Raw genomic sequence first — 26,409 nt, 5'->3', positions numbered from 1 at the left:
AATTATACAGCAGGACGGACACACACACACGCGCATGCGCCCCTTTTATTTTGAAAGGCAAAGCCAATTCCCCTTGTTTCCTTAAGCTGCTCATCCTTTGGTTGGAGAAGCCTCTGAAAGCAGTAGGGCCTGCACTCAGGCAACATTTCAGGTGAGCATCTCCATCTTGTGTCAAAAAAGAGTAACTGCAACACCAAATTTATTGTCAAGTAGAGAACACAGATGATAGAGGCTAGAGAGTATGAGACCTGAGATTCATTTTTCCAAATCTACTCTGATGCATATGCCAGTACAGTTCTGCAGACAAGGTTTAGATTGTTCATGCTTTATGATTATAATACTTCAAACACACCCCTTCAACACACAGACACACACACACACACACTAAAATGCCAGGCATAATAATGGCACATTATTAATGCTCTCTATCTCTATGCACTTTAAAAATAGATTACTCCTTCTACTAATGACTTTAAAATAATCAATACACGCCTTCAGATTTAGTTCTTGGCTACACTAAGCATTAGTTCCCAAGTATAGGAATCTAGGAGCATTAACAATATAACGTAAGAAGCTTTTTAAATGTAAAAGGGAATTTAAAAAAATTTTTTAAGGGAATTACCTTTAAATCATCATACAGCTAGACATTTTTGTTTTAACTCAAAATTATTTTCACATTCACTGAAGTTTATTAAAACAGCATATTATAGAAACCAAAATATTATGGGCTGATCAGACATCTGTGAAAGGGGAAAATATGCAGCTCAACAAGTTTTCCTTTTTCAAAGAGTAATAAATTTTCAGTGAAAAATTTAAGTGTTCTTCAACTGTCAACCAAGGTTTTTATTACACAACAATAGCCTTAAGGCTAATTTATGGCTTCCCCCACCCTTTTCTGACAATCAAGTGGTTTAAAAAGTACTTTTTGCACACCTGGATAATATATGCTTGCTTTATAACCTGTTTGAGGAAAGAAACTTTTCAGTAACAAGAAAGATACCTAAAAAAGCTTAAAACAAAACAAAACTCAGAAATGTTTAGTAAATTGCATCATTTTATGCAGCATTTAGAGTTTTTGCTATGTGTCTCTGCCACAAAAAAAAGGGGATTGGCATGGCCAATGTGGCGCAGTTGTTGGGCACTGACCCGTGAACCAGGAGGTCACAGTTTGATTCCAGTCAGGGCGTAGATCCGGATTTCAGGCTCAATCCCCAGTAAGGGGTGTGCAGAAGGCAGCCAAGGATTTTCTCTCATCATTGATATTTCTATCTCTCCCTTTCCCTCCCTTTCTCTGTAATAAATAAAAACCTTTTTAAAAAAAAGACTGTAGTATGTAAATGATATATCAGGGATTACCTAGTGTATTTTTGACAGGTACAGAAACTGAGGCACAGAGAGGCTAAATAACTTCAAAGAACACAGTGTTAGAAGAGAGCTAGAATCAGAACCACTACCCTGCATCTATCACTCTGTCTCATTTCCTCCCTTGCCAGTTTCTCATTGTCAATTTCAGGCCTCTCTATCACATTTTGCATGTAACATTCTAGTCACTATCATTTTTAGCATCAGGTGCCAATCTCACTGTCTTCCAGACTCATTTCCCCAATCATGCTGCTTACATCATGCAAAAGCCCCTCTCCAATGTACGCACACTCTGAAAACTCTGCTATCAATGTATATGAGACACATAGAAAATGGCAGAAACAGGATCCCACAGTTGACAAATTAGAAAGATCTATCAAGGCTAATAAAATGAATTTCGTAAGAATTAATTTTCTATTCCCAAGGCCTGAAGCCCTTGCAGCTGCTGCCATGGATGCTATTGGGAAACCATCTGAACTAAAGGAAAATAAATCTTTGGGACGCATATGAAAAGTAGGAGAAGCTAGGAGGTTCTAAACATGAAGGAAAACCTCTAAATGTGATCGACGTGGTTCTACTTCTAAAGACTTAAATTAATAGCACAAATCCAAGGCAGGGAAGTTATGGCTTAGCAGAAAACTGAGGAAAGATTTAGACTTCTTAGTTTTGTTTCTGTTTTGTTCTTGGTGACTGAATTCAATAGCAGCCTATAGTGTGATGCAGCTGGCAAATAAACTAACACAATCCTGGAACGCATTAGCAGAAGCACAGCATTGAGATTAAAGGCATGATGTGCCTCACTAAACTCTCTGCTAGTCAGACCATAACCTCTCATGGTACACATTTGTGGATGCCACATTGTTAGAGAAAGAAACAAACGGACAATAGTCCATGGGGGAAAAAAAAGATTAAGAATGCTAATAATGGAATAAGAGTATCACATGGAGCTAAATATGACATCAGGCCTAAAGAAGAAAAAACTGGTGGGAAAGGTAGAATGTAAAGATAAGACACATAAACAGTTTTCAAAAATAAGGAAGAGCCATATAGAAGAGGGATTAAAAACTGTTTTTTATAGTATCTTGGAATAAAATCAGGCTGTTGTGTAGAAGCTGTAGGGAGACAAACAGCTGCTGTTTCAGTAGAATAAAGAACTTCCTAATAGTCTGAGAGACAGATGAAGTGGTCTATTTTATGGTTAATAGGTTCCCCATCAGTGTGGGTGAATAAGCAAAGGATGGAGAAATGATGGGTAGGAACTGTATAATGGGGTCAAGGCATCAGAAGGGTAACTAGACTATCGAGCCTTCCAAGTTCTCTCCAGTCTTGAAAAAAAGTAGTTTCAGAACTTGGTTACCAAAGGCAATATGCCTTATATTTTGTTATTGTTCTTTCTCTAAAAGAAGACTAAATTATGCATATTGACACCATCAAATATTATTTATCAAACAAATATATTTAAATACAAAATTTAACTTCTTAAAATTTAAATATCTAAGCCTGAAAATCTCAATGATGACAAATACTAAAAAGGGCATTTGACCTACAAGTATATAAAAACAAAAACCCGCCCTAACCGGTTTGGCTCAGTGGATAGAGCGTAGGCCTGCAGACTGAGGGGTCCCAGGTTCGATTCCGGTCAAGGGCATGTACCTTGGTTGCGGGCACATCCTCAGTGGGGGGTGTGCAGGAGGCAGCTGATCGACGTTTCTCTCTCATCGATGTTTCTAACTCTCTATCCCTCTCCCCTCCTCTCTGTAAAAAATCAATAAAATATATATATATATATATATATATATATATATATATATATATAAAAAATAAAATAAAATAAAAACAAAAACCAATGCAACTTTAATATTCAGGTGCATCTTTGAATTCAATAGCAGCCTATAGTGTGATGCAGCTGGCAAATAAACTAACACAATCCTGGAACGCATTAGCAGAAGCACAGCATTGAGATTAAAGGCATGAGGTGCCTCACTAAACTCTCTGCTAGTCAGACCATAACCTCTCATGGTACACATTTGTGGATGCCACAATTGTTAGAGGAAGAAACAAATGGACAATAGTTCAGGGGGGGGAAAAAAAAAAATATATATATATATATATATATAAAACATATATGAATATTTATATTATTCATATAATAAAAAAACTGCATTTCTAGATTTATAGACCTTGGTGAGCCATTCTGTTGGAAAGAATAATTATTTAGTCCTATAAAATATATCTTCAAATATTAAATATTAAAAGAACTTTCAAGAAAAGATAAAATACTTGAAAGAACAATAAGTTAATGTAGTCTTCCTACTAATGTGGGTGTATTTTTGTCCGAGCATTATATTATTGACTCATATAATTTATTTTCAGAAAAGTTAAGCAATAATTATATTTAAACAATTGTTAGAAACTTTGTAGCACATGTACAAACAATACACATCAGAGACTTTACTAAACTTCTAAAAGCTTACAAGGACAGGGCCAATGGTCAGTAAGCTTTTTCTATAAAGGTCCAAATGGTGAATAATTTAGGCTTTACAGGCCACAAGTCTCCACTGTATCTATTCTACTAGAGCAGTGTGGATGCAATCATAGGCGTTAACAAATCAGTGTGGTTATATTCCAACAGAGCTTTATAGGGATTAAAATGTGAATTTCTTATCATTTCACATGTCACAAAATACTGTTCTTCTTTTGAATTTTTTCAACCATTTAAATATGTAAAAACCACTCTTAGATTATGGGGTATACAAAAACAGGTGGTGAGCTGGATCTGGCCCACAGACCAGTTTGCTGACCCCTGGGATATACAGTCTTTATCTTATCAACATTGAAATAAGACAGGACCCATAGATGCATACAACCTTTGATTTACTTCCCTCCTCTCTCCTAAACTCCCTCCCCAAACCTAAATCATTCTAGCTGCTGCCATAGAAGATACAGTAAAACTACTTCAGAGAGAACTCTAAAATGATGGTAAAGCTGAAATTGGAAGATGACCTTGGAGGCAGCCTCCTAGGTCTGACCACACTACAGCTCACCACCTAACCTCCAAAGACTCTCCATGTCATTTTGATTGCCTTAAACACTTACAGGAAATAAAAAATTTATCATTCATTTACACTTCTTATGTCTGTTAGGGCAAGCAGCTTGTTTATCAGTTCTGATTTAGTTGAGAAAGGCAATGTTAGACAGGACTTGTAACTTATAACTAGGAAGGGTAAAGGGAAAAATTGTCCACAAACATATTTGTAACCTTCTTTCTGAAGGAATTTTTGGAATGCAATTCATTTGAAAATTGGAGCTACATATATTTAGCTTCTCATTTGCTGACATTCTAAATATGCTAATTAACTTTTTCCATGTTACAAAGATATCCATAAAACCAACTTTTAATTTGCAATATTTAAGAAATAAAAATATTTATATTTATTTTCATATTGAACTCATCAAGCACATTTCTTCTTTCAGAAAAACTGAAAGGAAAATTAATGCCAGTTTATTACTTCCATGACTTAAAAATATTAAGTTAGCAAATAATTCTGAACCCTGAATTATTCAAGACTTTTACATAACTTCCAAAATTTTCCTCAATTGAGCAACTGTTTCCATAGATAGCTTAGAGCAGTGGTTCTCAACCTTCCTAATGCTGCAACCCTTTAATACAGTTCCTCATGTTGTGGTGACCTCCAACCATAAAATTATTTTCGTTGCTACTTCATAACTATAATTTTGCTACTGTTATGAATGGTAATATAAATATCTGATATGCAGGATGTATTTTTATTGTTACAAATTGAACATAATTAAAGCATAGTGATTAATCACAAAAACAGTATATAATTATGTGTTTTCCGATGGTCTTAGGCGACCCCTGTGAAAGGGTCATTCAACCCCCAAAGGGGTCGCGACCCACAGGTTAAGAACCGCTGGCTTAGAGCATGATATTTAAAATTCTACAAATTTACTAATATGAGAAAATTAGGTTTATAAATTAGGGATAATACTTTTACAATAATAATCATTGAGAGCCTATTACATACTAGGCATAAGTACTAAAAGTGACCAAAGGGCCTAAATTTAAAAATATTAATGAAATTAAACTATTTGAGGCTGTTTAACACCTAGAAAAGATGACATGAACATTTTTCCTTAATATTCAACACAAATGCATGAAATGTCATGGATTGGACATTATACTCTTCTACAGGGGCCAACATAGTAACAGCCTAACATAGAACAATATAAACTCCTAGAGTTTGGACACTTAACTATTATTTCGGCATCAATAATAATTTAGTTGTTTGCTGTTCTAAAGTCTCCTGATGCTGAGGAAATCCAGACCATCATCAATCTAAAGACAATGTGTCTACTTGACATCACACAATCTCATTAATCTTCATCTGCCCTTCAATTCCTGTCATTCTCATGCAAAATGGACACTTGAGGCTGCAACTTCTCTTCACTCATCTGTAAACTAGAGGGGGTGGAAGGGTAAGAGGTCTGCAGAGACTTTAAGATTCCACCAGAGACCACAGCACAGCTAATGGGTTTGACATGTAATTGCGACATAACAGGAAGCAGAATAATGTGATTCTTGTGCTGTGTCTCACTTCCTTTGCTGAATCACCATATTTCCCAAGAAACTCTAACTTTAGTTTCCCCAGACTACATGAAACTGAAATATTGTCCAAAAAAGACACTAACTATGCACAACATATGGGTCACATGATGGTATCAATTTCACTCCTCTGACAGTCCAGGAATTCTCCCTGTTTTAATATACTAACTTAAGAGGTTATGAGCTAACAGGCAACAGAATTATAAAGTATGCTAGCTAATTTACAAGCCCAAACACCTTAATTAAATGTAGCCAAAGTTAGGATTAAATGTATTATTTCTTTAACACTAGATTGGCCCTTCCTCGCCCCCCCTCCCCGCCCCTTTCCAATTTTAGGCTAAAAACAAAATCTCTACCTTTCAGCATCAGCCCATGACATTTAATTTAATTCTTCTGTTGCCTGTTCTCTTCCTACTACAGTTTCCTCCAGACAATACAGGTGATGAAAACTATGTCTATTCATTAGTTTAACAGGAAATTGTTTTGTTGTTGTTGTTCTTTTTAAAAATTGTCTCTAAGACTGTTTTCTTTCTACTAGCACATTCAGGGCACATTTTGGACACCATGTTCTAATCACACATGTGCTGAATCTTTTTTCTTATAGTACTACTAGAGGCCCAGTGCACAAAATTCAGCCCAGCCTGCACCCTCTCCAATCTGGGACCCCTCGGGGGATGTCCGACTGCTGGTTTAGGCCCAATCCCACAGTCAGATATCCCTCTCACAATCCGGATTGCTGGCTCCCAACCGCTTGCCTGCCTGCCTGCCTGCCTGCCTGATTGCCCCTAATCGCTTCGGCCTGCCAGACTGACCACGCCCTAACCTCTCCCCTGCCAGCCTGATCAACGCATAACTATTCCCCTGCTGGCCCAATAGCCCCTAACTGCCCTCCTCTGCAAACCTGGTACCCCCAAACTGCCCTCCCCTGCAGGCCTGGTCACCTCTAACTGCCCTCCTCTGCAGGCCATCTGTGGCGGCCATCTTGTGACCACATGGGGGCGGCCAACTTGTGCGAGAGTGTGATGGTCAATTTGCATACCACTGCTTTATTATATAGGATTACATAATATAGAAATAGTCTACAATAGTTCTTCAAAGGAAAAAAAATCTGGAAAGGAAGCAGACTTTTGACATACTCTATATCATCTAAGTAGTATCAAAAGTACACTTAAGAAAAAAAGCCATATTCCACACAAATATGAAATTCTACCTGAAATAGAAAAGGATTAAAGTATTTTTACAGCCCTGACCAGTTTGGCTCAGTGGATATAGCATCAGCCTGCGGACTGAAGGGTCCCGGGTTCGATTCCAGTCAAGGGCATGTACCTTGGTTGTGGGCACATCCCCACTGGGGGGTACAGGAGGCAGCTGATTGATGTTTCTCTCTCATTGATGTTTCTAACTCTCTATCCCTCTCCCTTCCTCTCTGTAAAAATCAATAAAATATATTTTAAAAAATATATTTTTACAAAAATCTCTAATTATTTAAAGTAGTTACTTTGTACAAGTACAGAATAGATACAGAACCTTTAAGCCATGTTTCAATGAACTACATTCAAAGCTGCACTTAACAGCATAGCATATCTTTTGATGAACTTAAAGATACTTTTTCCCATTTACTAATTTTATGTTTTCCTGCCAGTAATTTTATTTTCATCTATTACAAAGTAAACATTATAATTTTTCAAAAATTTAAATATTTAATTAAAGATCTTTAGCTTTCCCCTGAAAATAAGTCTGTATCTATTTAGCAAATGCTTTCAACATCTTAGTTTAAATGTGCTCATCCAAAATTAACTGGTTAAAAAAACATGGACTTCCAATTTTTAGAAACTAATCAAAGTATGCCCTGCCTGGGTGGCTTGGTTGGTTGCAACATCATCCCATCACCAAAGGTTGCAGGTTCCATTCCCGGTCAGGGCATATACCTAGGTTGCAGGTTCAATCCCCGGTCGGGATGTGTACAGGAAGCAACCGAAGAAGGTTTCTCTCTCTCTCTAATAAATAAACATATATTCGGGTGAGGATTAATTTAAAAAACTAATCAAAGTATGTATGTATGTGTGTATATATATAATGTGATTATATGTATACATATAGACAAAGTCATACACACAAGTACACATACATATATGTTTGCAGTTTTCTTTGAAGCCTCTTGAAGCAAAGATTATTAAATCAAGAAATGTTAGCAGTATGTGTAAAAATACTGGCTCTTAAAACATTTATTTTGGACAGGTAAAGGTGTTTTTAGAACTGAGGTACTAAAGGTAACATTTTATAAAGGATCAAAAATATGACTAGAATTTGGGTAAGATATTTCCCAAACTTTAATTTCAATTTCTCAAACTCTGTGATGTTGAAGACTGTCACTTATGAGTTGCTACTAATGAAACACCACCTACTACCTGGGGCTAATATTATTAGCAGGTAAGAAACACAAACACAATGCAAAAAATCTAAAATGTAAAAAAGAAGATCCACTTCCATCCCTTCAATCTCACACTTTGGAGAAAAGTTCTGCCCAAAATCTGGTTAAGCATTTTCTCCAAGAGATCCAAGGTATCTACAGACTACGATATCCTAAAGAGAATGGAAGTCATCTACTTCGGGGGTTTTGACTTCTTCTAAGATGAGCTTGAAGAAAGGCCCCAAACCTTAGAGTGGCCTAAGAATAATTTCTCATCTCTAGGTTTGTCTTAAAAATTTCTCAAGGTCTTTTGTACCAAGTGTAGGTAAAATTTAGGATAAATTTTACTGAAAAAAACACAGTTGGTGTTCAATTTAGCTCTTACAGAGAGAAATATAAGCAAAACATTCTAAATCAACAATTCCGCTGTCTTAAAGAACAGATTTACAAAGTATTACACATATGAAGAACATGAAAAAAATGTATCCTTTCAAAAAGGAATTTTGATTATTTTATCCTTTTCTATTTTAAGAGAGATCACATGTATAATTTGAAGACGTATAAGGCAAGGCAGATAAATGCCGCATCTGAAATGACAGCAGATTCCACAGAACAAGGACAATTCAAAGAAGCTAGTTTGTCACCAGTCATATAATAGGTAAGGATAAGTTGGTCTCTGAGAGTTAAAATTTGCTCTTAATGCCTAGAAGAGAAATTAGGTAGTGGAGGGATGGGGGTGGGGGGAGAAGCGGAAGAGCACTGTGGTAGGAAGAATTCTAGTATAGCCAGCCACAACCCCCTGGTGGAACCACCTTCTCCCAGTCACTCAAACACTAATCTAGGTGCTATTGTCAAGGGCTTTTTCAAATATAATTAAGGTCCTGAATCAGCTGACTTGGAGGTGGAGAGATTTTCCTTTGGGGGGCAGAGGAGAAACGGGGACTAACCTGACCAGGTGAGACTTTAAAACAGGTGGCTTTTCCTGGCAATGGAAATTTAAACCATGAGAGGTATAAGATATGGATTTTCCCCACTGCTTTCTTTGAAGATGGGAAGGGGATACATGGGTGGTCTCCAGGAGCTGAGAGTGGCTCCCAGCTGATCCAGTAAATAAATTCAGTCCCTAGACCTTCAATCACACAACCATGTGCATTTAGAAGAAGAGTACCAGCTCCTGACAAGAATGTACTAGTAGTCCAGCCAACACCTAGTTTTTGGCCTGTAGTGATTCCCTGAGCAGACAGCTCCGTAATGCCATGCCCAGATTTTGACCTACCTACAGATACCCTAATACATGGGTGGTGTGGGAAGCTGCTAAATTTGAGGTGACTTGTTATACAGCAAGAGAACTAACACAAGCACCAACTGGGCTGAGTCATATAACTTTAGAGGAACCTAGAGAAGCTTATTTAGAACTTAACGTCCTACTTCAAGAAATGTATCTAACACTGAAGACATACAATATTAAGGAACCAAAGAAAACCGCTATTAGATTAGGCATTACAGAGAAGGAAACCCAATAAATTTTAGAACTCATCAGCCATGAAGTCACCAAGAGACAAATATAAAAACATAATGTAGTCTTAAGAGGAAAACGATGATTTTTCTGGATTTAGCGCCTTTATTTGTGAAATCAAAATGTAGGACTAGGTCATCTTTATGGGCTCTTTCAACACTTTCTATAACCCTTGGTCACATACAGTCCTACCTTTTTATAGGCATCAGAGAAGGCTGGCACTGACCCAGATCCCACAAATGCTCAGAACTCACCTGGCTTCTTATAAAACACTGCATCAGAAAAAGAATGACTTATTCAGGTCTAAAGCTTTCTTACCTGTAGCGACTAAAGGGTCTTTGTCACATAGCAAAATACCTAAGTAAACGAAAGCAAGGCTTTCTTTCCACATAAAAGCTCCTTTTATATCTTCAAAAGGATCATTTATTAAACCTCATTTTTATAACTGAAAGTCTGTGTACACGTGCACAGGATGGGAGGAGCTCATAAAGTCATGTTAACAAAAACGGAGAAATTGGTTCAAGCTCTAGAAGTAAATTATTACCCTCAATTTAAATCCTTGTTGAAAAATTACACATTTAGTATATGTTAGTCACTTAAAATTTAGTTGGCTCTACATTAAACTATGGCCTGGAGGGGAGGGATAGCAATAGCTTGAAAGGGTTAATTTTGCACCCATATAGCTTATTTAACACTAAAGGCTAAGCAATGGATTTATTACAGAAGTAAAATCCATTGTCATTTTTATTCTAATTATTTTGAAATCAGTGGTTAGGCCAGGACTTCAGGAAAGTTGTTAAGAATAACTTGAGTATAGTACTAAATAGCCAGAAATTTATCTTTTTTTTTTTTTTAAATATATTTTATTTATTTTTTACAGAGAGGAAGGGAGAGGGATAGAGAGTTAGAAACATCGATGAGAGAGAAACATTGATCAGCTGCCTCCTGCACACCTCCTACTGAGGATGTGCCCGCAACCAAGGTACATGCCTTTGACTGGAATCAAACCTTGGATCTCTCGGTCCGCAGGCCGACGCTCTATCCACTGAGCCAAACCGGTCAGGGCAAGAAATTTATCTTAATATGACTGGAAATGTTAAAAACTTCTCAAAAACCATCAGACGAAATAAACAAGAGAATCACAGAACTTTAATTCCCTAGGGAAATATACTGAAAGTTAGCTGTAACCATGGGGTAGGGGAAATTCAAAGGGTTTCATTAATACAAAAACCATAAACAATAATAACATAAACTTTTCTCTGTTCTCTTCATTTCCTTTAGTTTAAAAGCTTTCAGCCAACTGGTATCATGTTGACCTACGAACCAGATGGAGGTTCCATCCCCGATCACGGCACATGCCCAGGTTGCGGGAATGGATCCCCAGTGGGGAGCATGCAGGAGGCAGCCAATCAATGATTCTCTCTCATCACTGATGTTTTTATCTCTCTCTCCTCTCTCTTGCTCTCTGAAATCAATTTTTAAAATATTTTTTTAAAAGCTTTTAGTATTCTCTAAATGAAAAACTGATTAGGAAGTAATTTGACATAAAAAACAATCAAATGATCCAGTTCTTGAATTTACAACACCCACACGGCCTTCTTTCTTACCTTGTCTATCCTATCTGGGCGGTTAGTAGCTGCCAAAACAGTCACATCCTTTAACTGTTCAATGCCATCCATTTCCGTAAGGAGCTGAGCCAAAACACGGTCAGCTACATTCCCAGCACCTGAAGAACTGACATTTAAAAACAGTTTTAAAAATCTGTTTACCGATCTCCAAATACTCCATTATTTTAAAAATATTGTATATTCTCTAACAAAAAAAAAGTTTCAAAATATAAAATGCATACTTTAGAATTCATTACTCATTGAATTATCATATCCCAAAACTAACTCTATTCAAATCATTTCTTTTCCTCCATCATCAATCGTATTCTTTTTCTCTCCAATAATGACATGCTAGACAACTGTCAAATATAAAAGATCTGGGAAGAAAGATTTGCTTATTTAAAAATAAGTGGATAGGGGATATCTGTAATACTTTCAACAATAAAGATAATTTTTTTAAAAAAAGAGAAAGAAGTGGATATATATGAGAAATATTAAGGCGACACAATCAATAAGGCTGGTAAACAAAAGTCTCCATGGAGTCACTGGGGGAAAAGAACTTTAACTGTAAACATGTTGGGTTTGCAGTGCCTGTGGGACATCTTGAGAGTTAGACATAAAAGAAAGCAGTCTGATGTAGAAATATATCTCTTGAAGTCTTGCCATAGAGATGGTACCTGGAATGATGGAAGTAGAAAAGATCACCCAGGAAGTATATAGTGATGAAAAATAAATTATTAACAGCCCTAGCTGGTTTGGCTCAGTGGATAGAGCGTCGGCCTGCGAACTGAAAGGTCCCAGGTTCGATTCTGGTCAAGGGCACATGCCCAGGTTGTGGGCTCGATCCCCAGTAGGGGGATTGCAGGAGGCAGCTGATCCATGATTCTCTCTCATCGATGTTTCTATCTCTCTCTCCCTCTTCCTTCCTCTTTGAGATCAATAAAAATATATTTAAAAAAAATTTTAAATCAATTTAAAAAATAAATTAATAAATTAATAACAAACAGAATACTAACACCAGTATTTTAGAAGGGATGTGTATTAGTTAGCTCAGGCTGCCATAACAAAACACCACAGACTAGAGGCTTAAACAACAGATATTCATTTTCTCATGGTTTTGGAGGCTGGAAGTCCAAGATCAGTGTGCCAGAATGGTTGAGTTCTGGTGAGGGCTCTCTTCCTGGCTTATAGATAGCCGCCTTCTTGCTGTGTCCTTACATGTCAGAGAGAAATAGAAAGCAAGGTCTCTGGTGTTTCTTCTTAAAGGACATTAATCCCCCCATGAGGGCCACACCCACATGACCTCATGTAAACCTAATTATATCCCAAAGGCCTATGATCTAGAATTTTTTTGAAAAAGCATTGCTTAGTACTTCATTAATTCTCTTCAGAGCTCTTTGACAGGTGAATGTATTCCAAACCTTACAAAGGCTTCTTTAGAATGAAGATGATGATGCTTCTATGCACATAAACGCAGGCCACAAAATTCCCCAAGACAGTCCCAGTGTTTAATTTTTTTAAAATAATACTAAAACATGGTGAGCTCAGATTCTGAGAACAACCAACTTAGTGAATCCAATCTATAGGTTCTCTGCACCATCACTGCCTTATTTGAAAAATGAATGTGTGGTGCTTCTTTGGAAGACATTGCTCTAGAAAGCTGAGATAAGAGGATAAAGATATTACTGTCCCCTTACGGACTTCATAATCATTGGCATGTATAAATGAGGAAGTTATATTAGATATTATATAAATCCTTCTAGATTCAGAATTCTATGGTTCTGTGATAGTATTAGGTAGCACCTAAGTAAAGATATTTAATTCATTATTTTTTAACAAAATATCGGTATTCAGAAACTCATTACTGATACCCTCCAATAGGACACTTCTAAACAGAAAGTGGTGAACTCATACTTGTCCAATTTGCTATTTGTTGTAGGAGGAAACAGTGGATGTAAATAATGTGGAAGATGAGGTGAAGAGAATTCTTTGGATTCCCATTACCCATGCTGCCTTGCCCTTTATTTCCACAAATCATTGAGAGCTAGCCAGAGAATAGCACAGTGAAAATGTTTTATGGGCTGAGAAATATTCTTGGCTGAATTTCAAAGCTGCAGTAGGAAACAAAACCCATAAAACTGACATCTTAGGAAATCAACTCCCAGAAAAAGTTTTAAAACAAATGTGTAATCACTAACATAATGAAATGATTTTATAAAACTTTATTATCTGCTATAGATAGGCAACATGACAATGGGGGGGAAATGTTCAGCTGTAGAAAATTGAAGCTAGACTTTCCCAAAACATTAACTCTCTTTTCCCATAAGAGGTCAAGACATTTTTCTAAATTATTCAGATTCAAAAGTCATATGGTGCCATGGACCAAAGGGACTTTATATCTTAGAACAGGCCAGCAAACTACAGCCACAGACTAAATCTGGCCAGCCGACTGTTTTCCTATTTGATCACATACTCACTAGAGCCTCTTGCACTACAGTAGCAAAGAATGAGCAGTTTCAGTAGAGAATGTATGCCCCCCGCCAAAGCCAAAAATCTGTACTAACAGAAATATCACTGCTATGTAGTAATTAGTACACTGATTTTTATTTTTCAATACTCCATACTTCACAAAAATTATATATTCACTTCCTTTCCAACTCTTCCAATAAAATAAAATGCCCTATCATCTATTCATATGATTTCTAAATTATAGACAACATCTCAATTATCCAATTTAGAATTTTCAATGTTTATTTAGTATACATTTCAAAATGTCATAAACAGTTCCAAATGGTGGGCATCTTAATATGTTTCTTAAAATCTTGCTCTCTTACCCTAACCGGTTTGGCTCAGTGGATAGAGCATCGGCCTGCGGACTGAGGGGTCCCAGGTTCGATTCCGGTCAGGGGCATGTGCCTTGGTTGCGGGCACAGCCCCAGTAGGAGGTGTGCAGGAGGCAGCTGATCGATGTTTCTCTCTCATCGATGTTTCTAACTCTCTCTCCCTCTCCCTTCCTCTGTGTAAAAAAATCAATAAAATATACTTTAAAAAAAAAATCTCTCTCTCACACCTCCCATAGTCATTATTCAGGCTTGGAAGAAACCCAAAAAAGATCTAAAAAAGGCTAGCCAAAGAAATACTACTCTGAACACAAGCATTTCCTATGACGATTCTCTTGGTGATGTAAAACACAACCAAACTTTCATTTTTAAAGGCAAGACAGATAGAACAAGAGCAACTACCTGTCCTATGACAACAAAAAATTCCCAGTTCCTAGTCAATGCTACAACAGGCCCTGCCTTGAAAAGTCAGACCTTTACTCTATATGCTACAGTACTTAGCACAGACAAAACACTAAATATTCATAGAACTCTCCTACATGTCATGAAACTATTAAAATAAAAAAAAAGTTACACACTGCCCTAACCAGTTTGGCTCGGTGGATAGAGCATCGGCCTGCAGACTCAAGGGTCCCAGGTTCGATTCCAGTCAAGGGCATGTACCTTGGTTGCGGGCACATCCCCAGTAGGGGGTGTATAGGAGGCAGCTGATTGATGATTCTCTCTCATCGATGTTTCTGACTCTCTATCCCTCTCCCTTCCTCTCTGTAAAAAATCAATAAAATATATTTTAAAAAAAAAAAGTTACACACTTTCCATTTCTTCTTTTGCTGTTTTCTTCAGCATTTCTGTTTAATATTAAAAGTTTACTAATTTGAAAACTATGCATACCAGAAAACAGGCACTGAATTTAGAAACTTGAAAGAAATATACAAAATAATAATGTTTAGAATTTTTAATAAGTGGTTTTTGTTAGAGTTTGTTAAGCATAGCAATGTTCTTTATATAATTAGGTAATTTTTATCCAGGTATAAATACACCCAAATCCTGATAGTAAGAAGATGTTCAAAGGGAACTAAATCAGAAGACATGAGCTCTAGTCTTGTCCAGGCCACAAAGAAGTTATGTGCCTTTCTCTTAAATTTTAGGGGCTTTTGTTCCTTCTGAAGAATAAAAACTTGAACTAGATGACTTCTAAGAAATTTTCCAGCTATAAAATTTTATGATTTTATGAAAATTGTAAAACCACCATAAAAATCACATTAAAACAATTCAGAATCCTCCTTGAAAAGTATCATTTAGAGAAACAATGCCTACAAAAATTTCTTCCACAGCGCTTAGTCATGCATTCACCTGAAATTTGAATATGCTGCAAAAGAGGCCACCCCATTTCCTGACCATTATTTTAAAACCCAGAGCTCTTCTCAGAATGCTGCTAAGCCTGGAATCCTCATTTACAAGGAAAGCTAGTTCAGAACTCCTTACTGTTTTCCCCAACCACTCCAAGTGGAAACCCATTCTGGACTATTAAGTGCAGAAACAGCCATACAAGACAACAGTCATTGATACCACAGATTCTCCAATACCTCACAGAAGATACTATTTAGTCTGTCAGTTTTTAACTGAAAACTTAATCCTTTCCATTTTTTCATATAATCATCTCTTTTACATTCTAGTCATAAAACAATATCCCAAATGGCTTTTATATAATAGCATTAGTTTTATAAAATAGAAGAGATCTTCTCTTTCACACAAATAACAATACTTTCTTCTATTTCTAAAACACAAACATTTTTCATATTTAAAATTTTTGAAATCAAGATGTCTCCTGGAGTTGGTATTTCTCAGCACCATTTCATAGTTTAAAACTGCACTTTTCTTCAGTAATGGTACATAAAATAATAACCTGTCTTTCAACCAATGGCATCTTAGATTAACTAAATGTCATAGTACTTGACACCTCCAGAATACTTTTTCTCATTTCCAAAATGCTTCAGTTTCCTCCACTAGAATATAAACTCTGTTGGGCAGGATACATTTTTATCTCTAGCACTATATTTCTATCTATATGAAATTATTATTATTAAAAAATCTATGCAGAAATTATAAGAAACACTAAAGGTTTTAAGCAGTTACAAAATCACAGGTACCATGGGAAACACTTTACATGTACTTAATTCCAACAACCTAGAATTTGTTACTATTAACTCCTATTTGCAAATGAAGAAACTGTGGCTTAGAGAGGTTAAGAAAATTGCCTAAGGTCCTATTCATTGTTTTATCCCCAACATCAAGCTTGCTGCTGAAATAGCATTCAATAAATATTTACTGAATGGGTGAATGCATGTGTGCTTGAAAGGAGTCTAACAACAGCCCAGTTAGATGAACAGGGTCATTACTAATGTAAGTCACTGAGAAAATGCATACTAAATACAAGCTTGAAAGGTAAGTTAGTTAACTACTTAGACCTGGAGTCCTGGAATCTGTGGTGCGGTAGTCAACTCAAAAAGTGGCTCAGAGTATCTGCTCTGGAGTGGAAATATCTGAATTCAAATCCCAGATCTGCTACTAGTGACACATGACCGAGTAAGGTATTTACATATCTAAATGTCTAAGCTATCTCACCTGCAGAATGGAGGTGGGACTAGGACCTACACCTCCGGGGGTTTTTATGATGATCTACTTATATAAAAACCCTGGGTGTAACATCATGTCACGACCAACCGGAAGGAAGTCAGTCCTGCAGGGGTCGTCTTGGAAAGGGCTGCGCCCTTCCCCAGCTGTTTCCCAGAGGGCAAGGTTTTAGGCAGGAACCCGCCCTCAGAGCAGAGCATGGAAGTACTGAGTCTGGCCTTCAAACCAGACCCTGACAGTAGGGAGGAAGCAGCCCCATTCCTCACAGAATCTGCTGTTGGATAGCTTGCTGTCAGTGGCCTGCCAGCCAGGAACCCCATTCACCTACACCCCAGACCCTGACAGGAGGGAGGAGGGAGCCCCATTCCACACAGAATCGACAGGTGGCCAGCTTGCTGTCAGTGGCCTGCCAGCTAGGAATCCTATTCACCTGCATATCTGTATAAAGTTTTAATAGATTATATTAGAGGTCGTGGGTGTAATGTTTTACCCACAGCGTCTACAGGAATTGCTGCAAATTTACTTCTCGGTGGAAGCACCTTTCATTCCCAATATAAATTACCGATTCCATTAAATGAAACTTCAATTTCTAGACTCCATATAAAGAGTGAAGTTGCTAAAACTATTAAAAAGGCCCAACTTCTCATTATTGATGAATGCACCATGGCATCCAGTCATGCTATAAACACCATAGACAGATTACTAAGAGAAATTATGAGTCTGAATGTTGTATTTGGTGGGAAAGTTCTCCTTCTTGGAGGGGATTTTCGACAATGTCTCAGTATTGTACTGCATGCTATGTGATCTAAAGTACTGCAATGTTTGGGGATGTTTCAGAAAGTTGTCTCTTACAACAAATAAGAGATCAGAGGATTCTGCTTATAATGGATGGTTAGTAAAACTTGGAGATGGCAAACTTAATAGCAGTTTTCATTTAGGAATGGATATTGAAATCCCCTGTGAAATGATTTGTAATGGATCTATTATAAAAGCTACCTTTGGAAATACTATATCTATAGACAATATTAAAAATATATCTAAACATGCAATTCTTTGTCCAAAAAATGAGCATGTTCAAATATTAAATGAAGAAATTTTGGATATACTCGATGGAGATTTTCACACATATTTGAGTGATGATTCCATTGATTCCACAGATGATGCTGAAAAGGAAAATTTTCCCATCAAATTTCTTAATAGCATTACTCCTTCGGGAATGCCGTGTCATAAATTAAAATTGAAAGTGGGTGCAATCATCATGCTATTGAGAAATCTCAATAGTAAATGGGGTCTTTGTAATGGTACCAGACTTATTATCAAAAGATTACGACCTAACATTACCGAAGCTGAAGTATTAACAGGATCTGCAGAGGGAGAGGTTGTTTTGATTCCAAGAATTAATTTCTCCCCATCTGACACTGGCCTCCCATTCTAATTGATTCGATGACGGTTTCCCGTGATACTAGCATTTGTGATGACTATTAATAAATCACAAGGTTGTGGAAAACAGTGGTCCTGGAGAACAAAGATGGCGGCATAGGTAAACACCGGAGACTGCTGCCGCAAACAACCACTTCAAAAATACAACTAAAAGACGGAACAGACATCACCCAGAACCACAGGAAAGCTGGCTGAGGAGAGACTCTTCAACTAGAAGGAAAGAGAACAGCAAACCAAGGCTCAGAGGAGGCGCAGTGTGGAAAATACAAAGGTATCGAGGTGCGCGCGAAAAGAGGGCTGGTGGCTGAGGGCGCGGTTGTCGTTTTCAATCAGGAGAGAGTCTCAGACTCTGGGCTCCAGATCCGGGTGAGTCTCTAGGGACTCAGACTCAGACGGGAGAAGCAGGATTGTCCGGCATCAGTTGGAATCTGAGGGCAGCTTTCTCTCCGAGGTTTGCAGCGGCTGCCGGGCTTCTGAGAAGCAGAGCCTCTGTGAACGGGACTGAGAGCAGCCATAATGGCTCCCTCCTCCGCCCTGTTGATCCCGCCCCGCCCCACCCAAGCCCTGCGCAGAGCCATTTGCCGGGTCACCTCAGGCAAAGGATAGATTAGCACCTCCCCAGAGGACAGAAGTTTTCCACACAGCTGATTCTCACAGGCAGTCGGCCTGGTGGTCAAATCCCTCTAGTATTAACTACAACAATCAAGGCTTAACTAGAACAAGACTGCGCACAAAGACCACAAGGGGGTGCACCAAGAAAGCATAAAAGATGCGGAGACAAAAAAACATGACAGAAATGGAGGATATGGAGCTAAAAAACGCAATTTTGAGGGCTTGCAATAATGTGCTAGAAGCAGCCAATAAACTTGATGAGAGACTCACGAAAACTAATGAGACCCTCGATGCTATGATAAAGAACCAACTAGAAATTAAGCATACACGGACTGAAATAAAGAATATTATACAGACACCCAATAGCAGACCAGAGGAGCGCAAGAATCAAGTCAAAGATTTGAAATGCGAAGAAGCAAAAAACACCCAACCGGAAAAGCAAAAGGAAAAAAGAATCCGAAAATACGAAGATAGTGTAAGGAGCCTCTGGGACAGCTTCAAGCGTACAAACATCAGAACAATAGGAGTGCCAGAAGATGAGAGACAGCAAGATATTGAAAACCTATTTGAAGAAATAATGGCAGAAAACTTCCCCCACCTGGTGAAAGAAATGGACTTACAGGTCCAAGAAGCGCAGAGAACCCCAAACAAAAGGAATCCAAAGAGGACCACACCAAGACACATCATAATTAAAATGCCAAGAGCAAAAGACAAAGAGAGAATCTTAAAAGCAGCAAGAGAAAGAGACTCAATTACCTACAAGGGAATACCCATACGACTGTCAGCTGATTTCTCAACAGAAACTTTGCAGGCCAGAAGGGAATGGCAAGAAATATTCAAAGTGCTGAATACCAAGAACCTACAACCAAGATTACTTTATCCAGCAAAGCTATCATTCAGAATTGAAGGTCAGATAAAGAGCTTCACAGATAAGGAAAAGCTAAAGGAGTTCATCACCACTAAACCAGTATTATACGAAATGCTGAACGGTATCCTTTAAGAAGGGGAAGAAGAAAAAGGTAAAGATACAAATTATGAACAACAAACATGCATCTATCAACAAGTGAATCTAAGAATCAAGTGAATAAATAATCTGATGTACAGAATGAACTGGTGATTATAATGAATCAGGGACATAGAAAGGAAATGGACAGACTATTCTTGCGGGGGAAAGGGGAATGGGAGATTCGGGAAGAGACTGGACAAAAATCGTGCACCTATGGATGAGGACAGTGGGTGGGGAGTGAGGGCGGAGGGTGGGGCGGGAACTGGGAGGAGAGGAGTCATGGGGGGAAAAAAAGAGGAACAAATGTAATCTGAACAATAAATATTTAATTTAAAAATAAAAATAAAAATTGAAAAATAAATAAATAAATCACAGGGACAAACTCTAGACAGAGTAGGCATATTCCTACCTGAACCCATTTTCGCACATGGTCAGTTATATGTTGCTTTCTCTCGAGTTTGAAGAGCATGTGACGTTACAGTTAAAGTTCTAAATACTTCATCACAAGGGAAATTAGTCAAGCACTCTGAAAGTGTTTTCACCCTTAATGTGGTGTACAGGGAGATATTAGAATAAGTTTAATCATTTTATCAGTCATTGTTTGCATCACTGTTGTTTTTATATCATGTTTTTGTTGTTTTCATATCATGTTTTTGTCATTTTTATATCATGCTTCTGTTGTTGTTATATCCTTTTGTTACTGTTTATTAATAAATTTATATATTATTTTCATATACATTTTACTAAGTTCCTTTTATCTCTCACACTTCTATTATAGAGAAAGGGCAAACAGCAATATTAAAATATCTCCGCTAATTATTTCCCTTTTAATGTGCACGAATTTCATGCACCGGGCTAGTAGTTTGAAGATAATACAACAAAAGGCCACACAACATGTTCTGTGACAAAGGGAGTCACTCCAAACAAAGGAAGTCACAGTTATCTGGAAGTTAATTAAGTAAACAAGATGGGTCTCTTCAGCTGGTGACTCTAAGTTCCAGAGATATGCTTCCAGTTCCAATCTCTTCTAGTTCTCCCTGCAGTTTGGAACTACCAGGCAATCAGTTGATGAGCTTGATTCAGGATCAGTGACAGAGGAGGTTGCTCTAGGAGTCTCCAGGTGAACCAGTGACCATGTCCTCAGTCACAGGAGGCCTGGCCAAGACAATACAGTACATGGGGCTCCCCCTACACCTCTCCACTGCTGCCTAAGACAAGTTTGACTGATGAATTATTGCTGAGTTTGCTCTCCCCACTATAACCTTGAAAAATGTATAAACTTAAGGTAGCTAGAGATGCAACAGAGTACCAAAGCCAATTGTCAATTGTATAATAACCTACTTTGCATTAATACAGGGGCCTTTTTGTGAGCTTTTAAAATTTTTTTAAACCTATAAAGCACTTAAAAGTCTATAGCTTCATAAGCATTAAATGAGTGTTAGCTAATATTATTAGCCCAGTAACCCCTTCCCAATCTTAGTGCTTTAATTCCTCCCTATTTTCAAAAGAGCTATGCTACTTTAACACCATTTTCAATTACCCAAATGTTAGGGAGATCACGGAAGCCACTTTGCAAAAGGGATCATATACTTCCTCAAACTCCCAACATGAAATAAAGACTCCCAAAAAATCTTATTCAAAACAACTATAATTTAAATGAGAATACAGATAAAGAAAAATAAATATAAGGCTTATTTATTTTTCAAGTCCCAAAGAAATTTAAATGGGGCAAAAAGGAGAAAATAGTGGTGTAATTAGACACTTTTATAAGTATGTATTAAAAAAATCTGTCTGAAAGCACACCTATTTTAAAGCTAAGCAAATAGTATGTCAAATAATTGGTTTAACATGCATGGGCTAGTAAGGACTGGTATGTATACTAGTACATCATAATTCTCTGCTCAATTTGTAAGACATCTTAAACTTGGAAATTAAAACCTTGATAAGAAGAAACAGCTTTCTTACACACTGCCATTTTTAGACTAGCCATATGGGTTTGATCTTTATGTTATTGTTTGAACAAATGAAAGCAATGACTATTCTATAGCCCAGTGATGGCGAACCTATTACATGCGTGTCAGAGGTGACACGCGAACTCATTTTTTTGGTAGATTTTTCTTTGTTAAATGGCATTTAAATATATAAAATAAATATCAAAAATATAGATCTTTGTTTTACTATGGTTGCAAATATCAAAAAATTTCTATATGTGACACGGCAGCAGAGTTAAGTTAGGGTTTTTCAAAATGCTGACACGCCAAGCTCAAAAGGTTCGCCATCACTGCTATAGCCCAATATTATGTAGAAATGCCTCCTAGTTTGGAATTTTTTTATTTTTCTCTGTTTTTCCACTTTTCTGTTTCTTTAACAATGCATAAAATTGGTTTAATAGCTTGAAAATGTTACTTGGTTTAATAGCTTGAAACAGCTATTGATAGATACCTTTGTGGAGGTTTCATTTTTTGTTTTCAGGTAATAGCAATCAATTAGATAAAACAATCATTTTCTAGGCAATGTGGCCCATCAACAAATTAGGAAAAACAAATAAACAACCACCCTGAAAAGAGAATATCCCTCTAAACGCTCAACCTTGGCCCATTAGCATTACATTTGCTTATCAATCTCATCTTTGTTTTCTGAAATGTCAAATAACTTTTGACCCCAATTCTATATATATAAAAGGCTAATATGCAAAGTGTCCCCTCAGGAGTTCGACCAGAAGACTGGGAGTTCAATGGCTCGCTATGATGTGCGCTGACCACCAGGAGGTGGCGCAGAATGAAGGAAGGCCCCGGCCAGCGGCCGGCAGCTGGGGAAGGAAGGCCCTGGCCGGCAGCCGAAAGGCCCCAATCAGCCCTGATCACTGGTCAGGCCTAGGAACCCTACCTGTGCACGAATTTCATGCACCGAGCCTCTAGTTTTCTATACAAAGGAAAACTACACAGAATTCATTTGTACTTGATTTGAAGGAGCCAGGGAAGGAGGGAAGTACACAGTACAGAATACAATGAACACTATTAAAGGAAATGATATCTGGAGGTTGCAAATCATTAGCATCTCTAATACATTAGCAAAGTCCTACTGACCAAATTGCCTACAAAAACAGGTTATTTCTGCCAAGTGCCAAGTCTGGTTTCTCACACCATTTTATTTCAAAAGCATTTTATGAGAATCTGCTACATATTCTACCTCCCATCTGGTTCACATTTAACAATGTATCCCACCCTGTTCCTTTTTAGACTCCAAAAACAGATGTCCCCAACATCACATGAATGTGGCAGGTCACACTGCATCAGCTAACTTTTCTGGCTTCCTTTTCTTCTCTTGCAGTTAAGGTGAACTTGAGCTATTTGCAACCTTTTGTGTCATCTCACTTCAGAAGTAATAAAAAGGGCCCAAGTACTTTAACTCATAAAATAAAGAAGATTGGTGGGTATTTACAGGAGATCAAACAGGAAAGCAGGGCAGACTCCCACCTAACAAGTTTCCTAATGAGTTTACATTCTCATCCGGTGAGGCAGGGTAGACTACCCAGGAAGGAAGAGAACAGCAATGCTTCTTATTGAATTTACTCCTGAGGCTTACATGGTGCCCTCTGCCATCACTGTAATTACCATCAGGGAACTTTTATAATCAATATATACATCAGGAAGTTATGCACAGAGCATACAGATTAACATTCTCCAACATGAAGTACTTGCACATATTCCTTAAAGGACCTCTGAACATTTATAGAGAAAAAAAGTCATACTTGTAAATAGTTCTGTGATATGTATACATATATGTGTGTGTGACTATATGATTATATATTTAAAATATAAATAATTATATTCAGTGCCTGAAATTCAGGAACAAAACTATTAATACTAATTTTTATTCTATTGTACCTAATTTATATTTTTGGAAACATGATTTAATTCAGAAATACTAACATCTGTGTAATAACATCTTGTATTGGAATTGAGTTCTACTGTATCATTATATTATGCTTAATTGAGCTTTTATTTATAGTTTTAATCACATATTTATAACAACTCAAATTTTGATAGTGCTAGGAATCCCTGTAGATAATAAACTATAAAAATTAACTCAAATGTCCCAAATGGATATCAATGTATGGCTTTTTTCTTAATTGTATATGAAATTATATACATGAAATAATTTAATGGGTATATGAGAAATTATATTCATGAAGTAATTTAATGGGTATAAGAGAAAATAACCACATGAATTGAAAAATGTTTTCTTTATGCCAAATGTACTAATAAGTAAAACTGGTATAAGAAATGCTATTTACTCTACACTGTGATTGCTAATGTTTAACAGTAGTTCTATGAGATATTGCCTACCTGCCCCTTTCAACTGCTAAGGCATCCAGTTCATCAAAGAAAATAATGGAAGGAGCCACTGCTCTCGCTTTGCGGAAGATCTGGTGGAAAGAAGAGCGCCACATTAGGGAAAGATCAGCAAACTCCAAAAAACTCCTGTCATTCGTTTTAGTTTGAAAACTGTTTAGAACTGAATCTATTATATACAAGATAATCAGCCCAATCATTTTGTCTACAACCTATAATAGACAGATACACACTGCACAAAGGTAAAGCAACAATATGTATTCATAGAGGTCTGCCTGTAGGAGGTAATGTGATTAAGCAATCAAACAATCTCAACTAAAATCCCAACTCCACCATTTCAGTAGTTGTATGACCTTCAGAGTAGCTAACTTTACTTCTCTGAACTTCTATTTCTACATCTATAAAATACAGATAATAATAAATGCCAATATCAGAAGATTCTTTTCAGAACTAAATAAAAAATAATAATAATGCAAAGCATTTAGTACAATGCCTAAAACATATTAAGAACTCAGTAAGTGGCAGATATTATTAACTATAATCAACACATATTTAGAAGAAAAATCATACATGTGCAAAATCAACCATAGCTTAGCATATAAAATACTCATAAACTCAAACCAAGCACCTTGTTCATGTCATTGAAGACTTTATGGGAAAGGAATAGTTTACGGGACAAGAAACATGGCCAAAACTTGAAAGATCATTGGTTGGTTATACCACAAGTCAATCAAACTATCAACACCAGTGACTGGCCTGATAGCCATGAGTGTGACATGTGGAAATGGGTTAGAAAAAGCTCGCACAGACAGAAAGAAATCCAAACGTGTGTTACCTGAAATCTAGGCCCCCATTTTCTTGTCACAAGTATCATGACCATAAAAATACAAAACAGTTACCAAAGCATTAATATTTATAAAGATCACTTTATTTCATTTTAATTAATGATAGTGCTGTCATTATCAATTACTGTTTTATACAATTATCTTCACCTACATTTTAAAAGGAAAAAAGTAACTTAAAATTTTTTCTCAGATAAAAAGAAAGTGTCCCAATCTGTAACACTCAGGTAACTTCACAAGTGGAGACCATCCACTCCACTGCTATTTGTGTGTTCTTGTCCTTGCTTAGCTTCTGTGAGGACAGAGGGTGCCTATGTGAGGCAGGCCCACCTCCGCTTGGGAAAGTCAAGACTTGTGGTCAAACTGCTATTGTTACCCAAATCCAGCACCTTGATTTTACATGAATTTAGTACATGTAGCTTCCGCAATATGAAGGAGTGGCCTATCACTTAGGCACAGGCTAAATGAGAGTACAGTGGCGTTTTCATATACTAAGCTTACTCGATCTAAAGGACTATCTAGTTTAAAGGATTTAAATCTCATTCTGAGATCATGTGTTCTTTGTAAGTATACACATGTCATTTCTAAAATAAAATGCTGGCAGTTGTTAAAAAATCTTTATTTGGTAAAACTAAAGGATGGTACTACTTACTATGAGGCTTAAAAACAAAATATTGTAGGTGGTCAAAAATGCATTTTTAAATAATAAAATAATATTTGCCTAAAGAAAAAATATACCACTAGAATTTAGATTTGGAAATTTCAAAATCTGTAACCCAAGCAAAATGGAAATCATACAGAGGACAGAAGTATGGTTCTCCTGTGCAGAGTTCCACTTTGCGGCATCATCTTCTTACCTCTCTAACAGCTCTTTCAGATTCACCAACATATTTATTCATTAATTCAGGCCCCTGCATGAGAAGAAAACATCTGTTTAGTTCTTTATAAATATAACCACGAGGAAAGAGCAAATACATACATGAAAGAAGAAAAGGGGGGGAAATAAAAATATGCTTATAATTAGTTCCTTTAGCATGCTTATTCTCACTAGATGTTATTTGTGCCTCAACAAATTAAGCCATTCCATGTTCCAAAAATTTCACATCGATACAAAGGCAAGGCTGTGACCATAAACATCTTGTTCTCTGTCTACCCGTTGCC

The 26,409-nt window shown here is 37.1% G+C and overlaps 1 protein-coding gene across 1 annotated transcript in view; it reads right to left on the bottom strand.

Moving 5' to 3' along the window:
* Window positions 1-26,409, bottom strand: part of AFG2A (AFG2 AAA ATPase homolog A) — a 240,428-nt gene that overhangs the window by 145,113 nt on the left and 68,906 nt on the right. The window contains exons 12-14 of the mRNA XM_070417201.1: window positions 26,106-26,159; window positions 24,401-24,480; window positions 11,520-11,646 (exon numbers count right to left, since the gene is read on the bottom strand). Of these exons, the coding sequence (XP_070273302.1) occupies window positions 11,520-11,646; window positions 24,401-24,480; window positions 26,106-26,159 (261 nt within the window). The remainder of the gene's footprint in view (window positions 1-11,519; window positions 11,647-24,400; window positions 24,481-26,105; window positions 26,160-26,409) is intronic.

The sequence above is a fragment of the Myotis yumanensis genome, unplaced genomic scaffold (genome assembly GCF_028538775.1).
Source record: "Myotis yumanensis isolate MYYU_CA2020_CCGP unplaced genomic scaffold, mMyoYum1.0.hap1 SCAF_5, whole genome shotgun sequence".
Lineage (NCBI taxonomy): Eukaryota > Metazoa > Chordata > Mammalia > Chiroptera > Vespertilionidae > Myotis > Myotis yumanensis.
The sequence above is the reverse complement of the archived record's forward strand: the minus strand, read 5'-3'. Positions and strand labels throughout refer to the sequence as shown.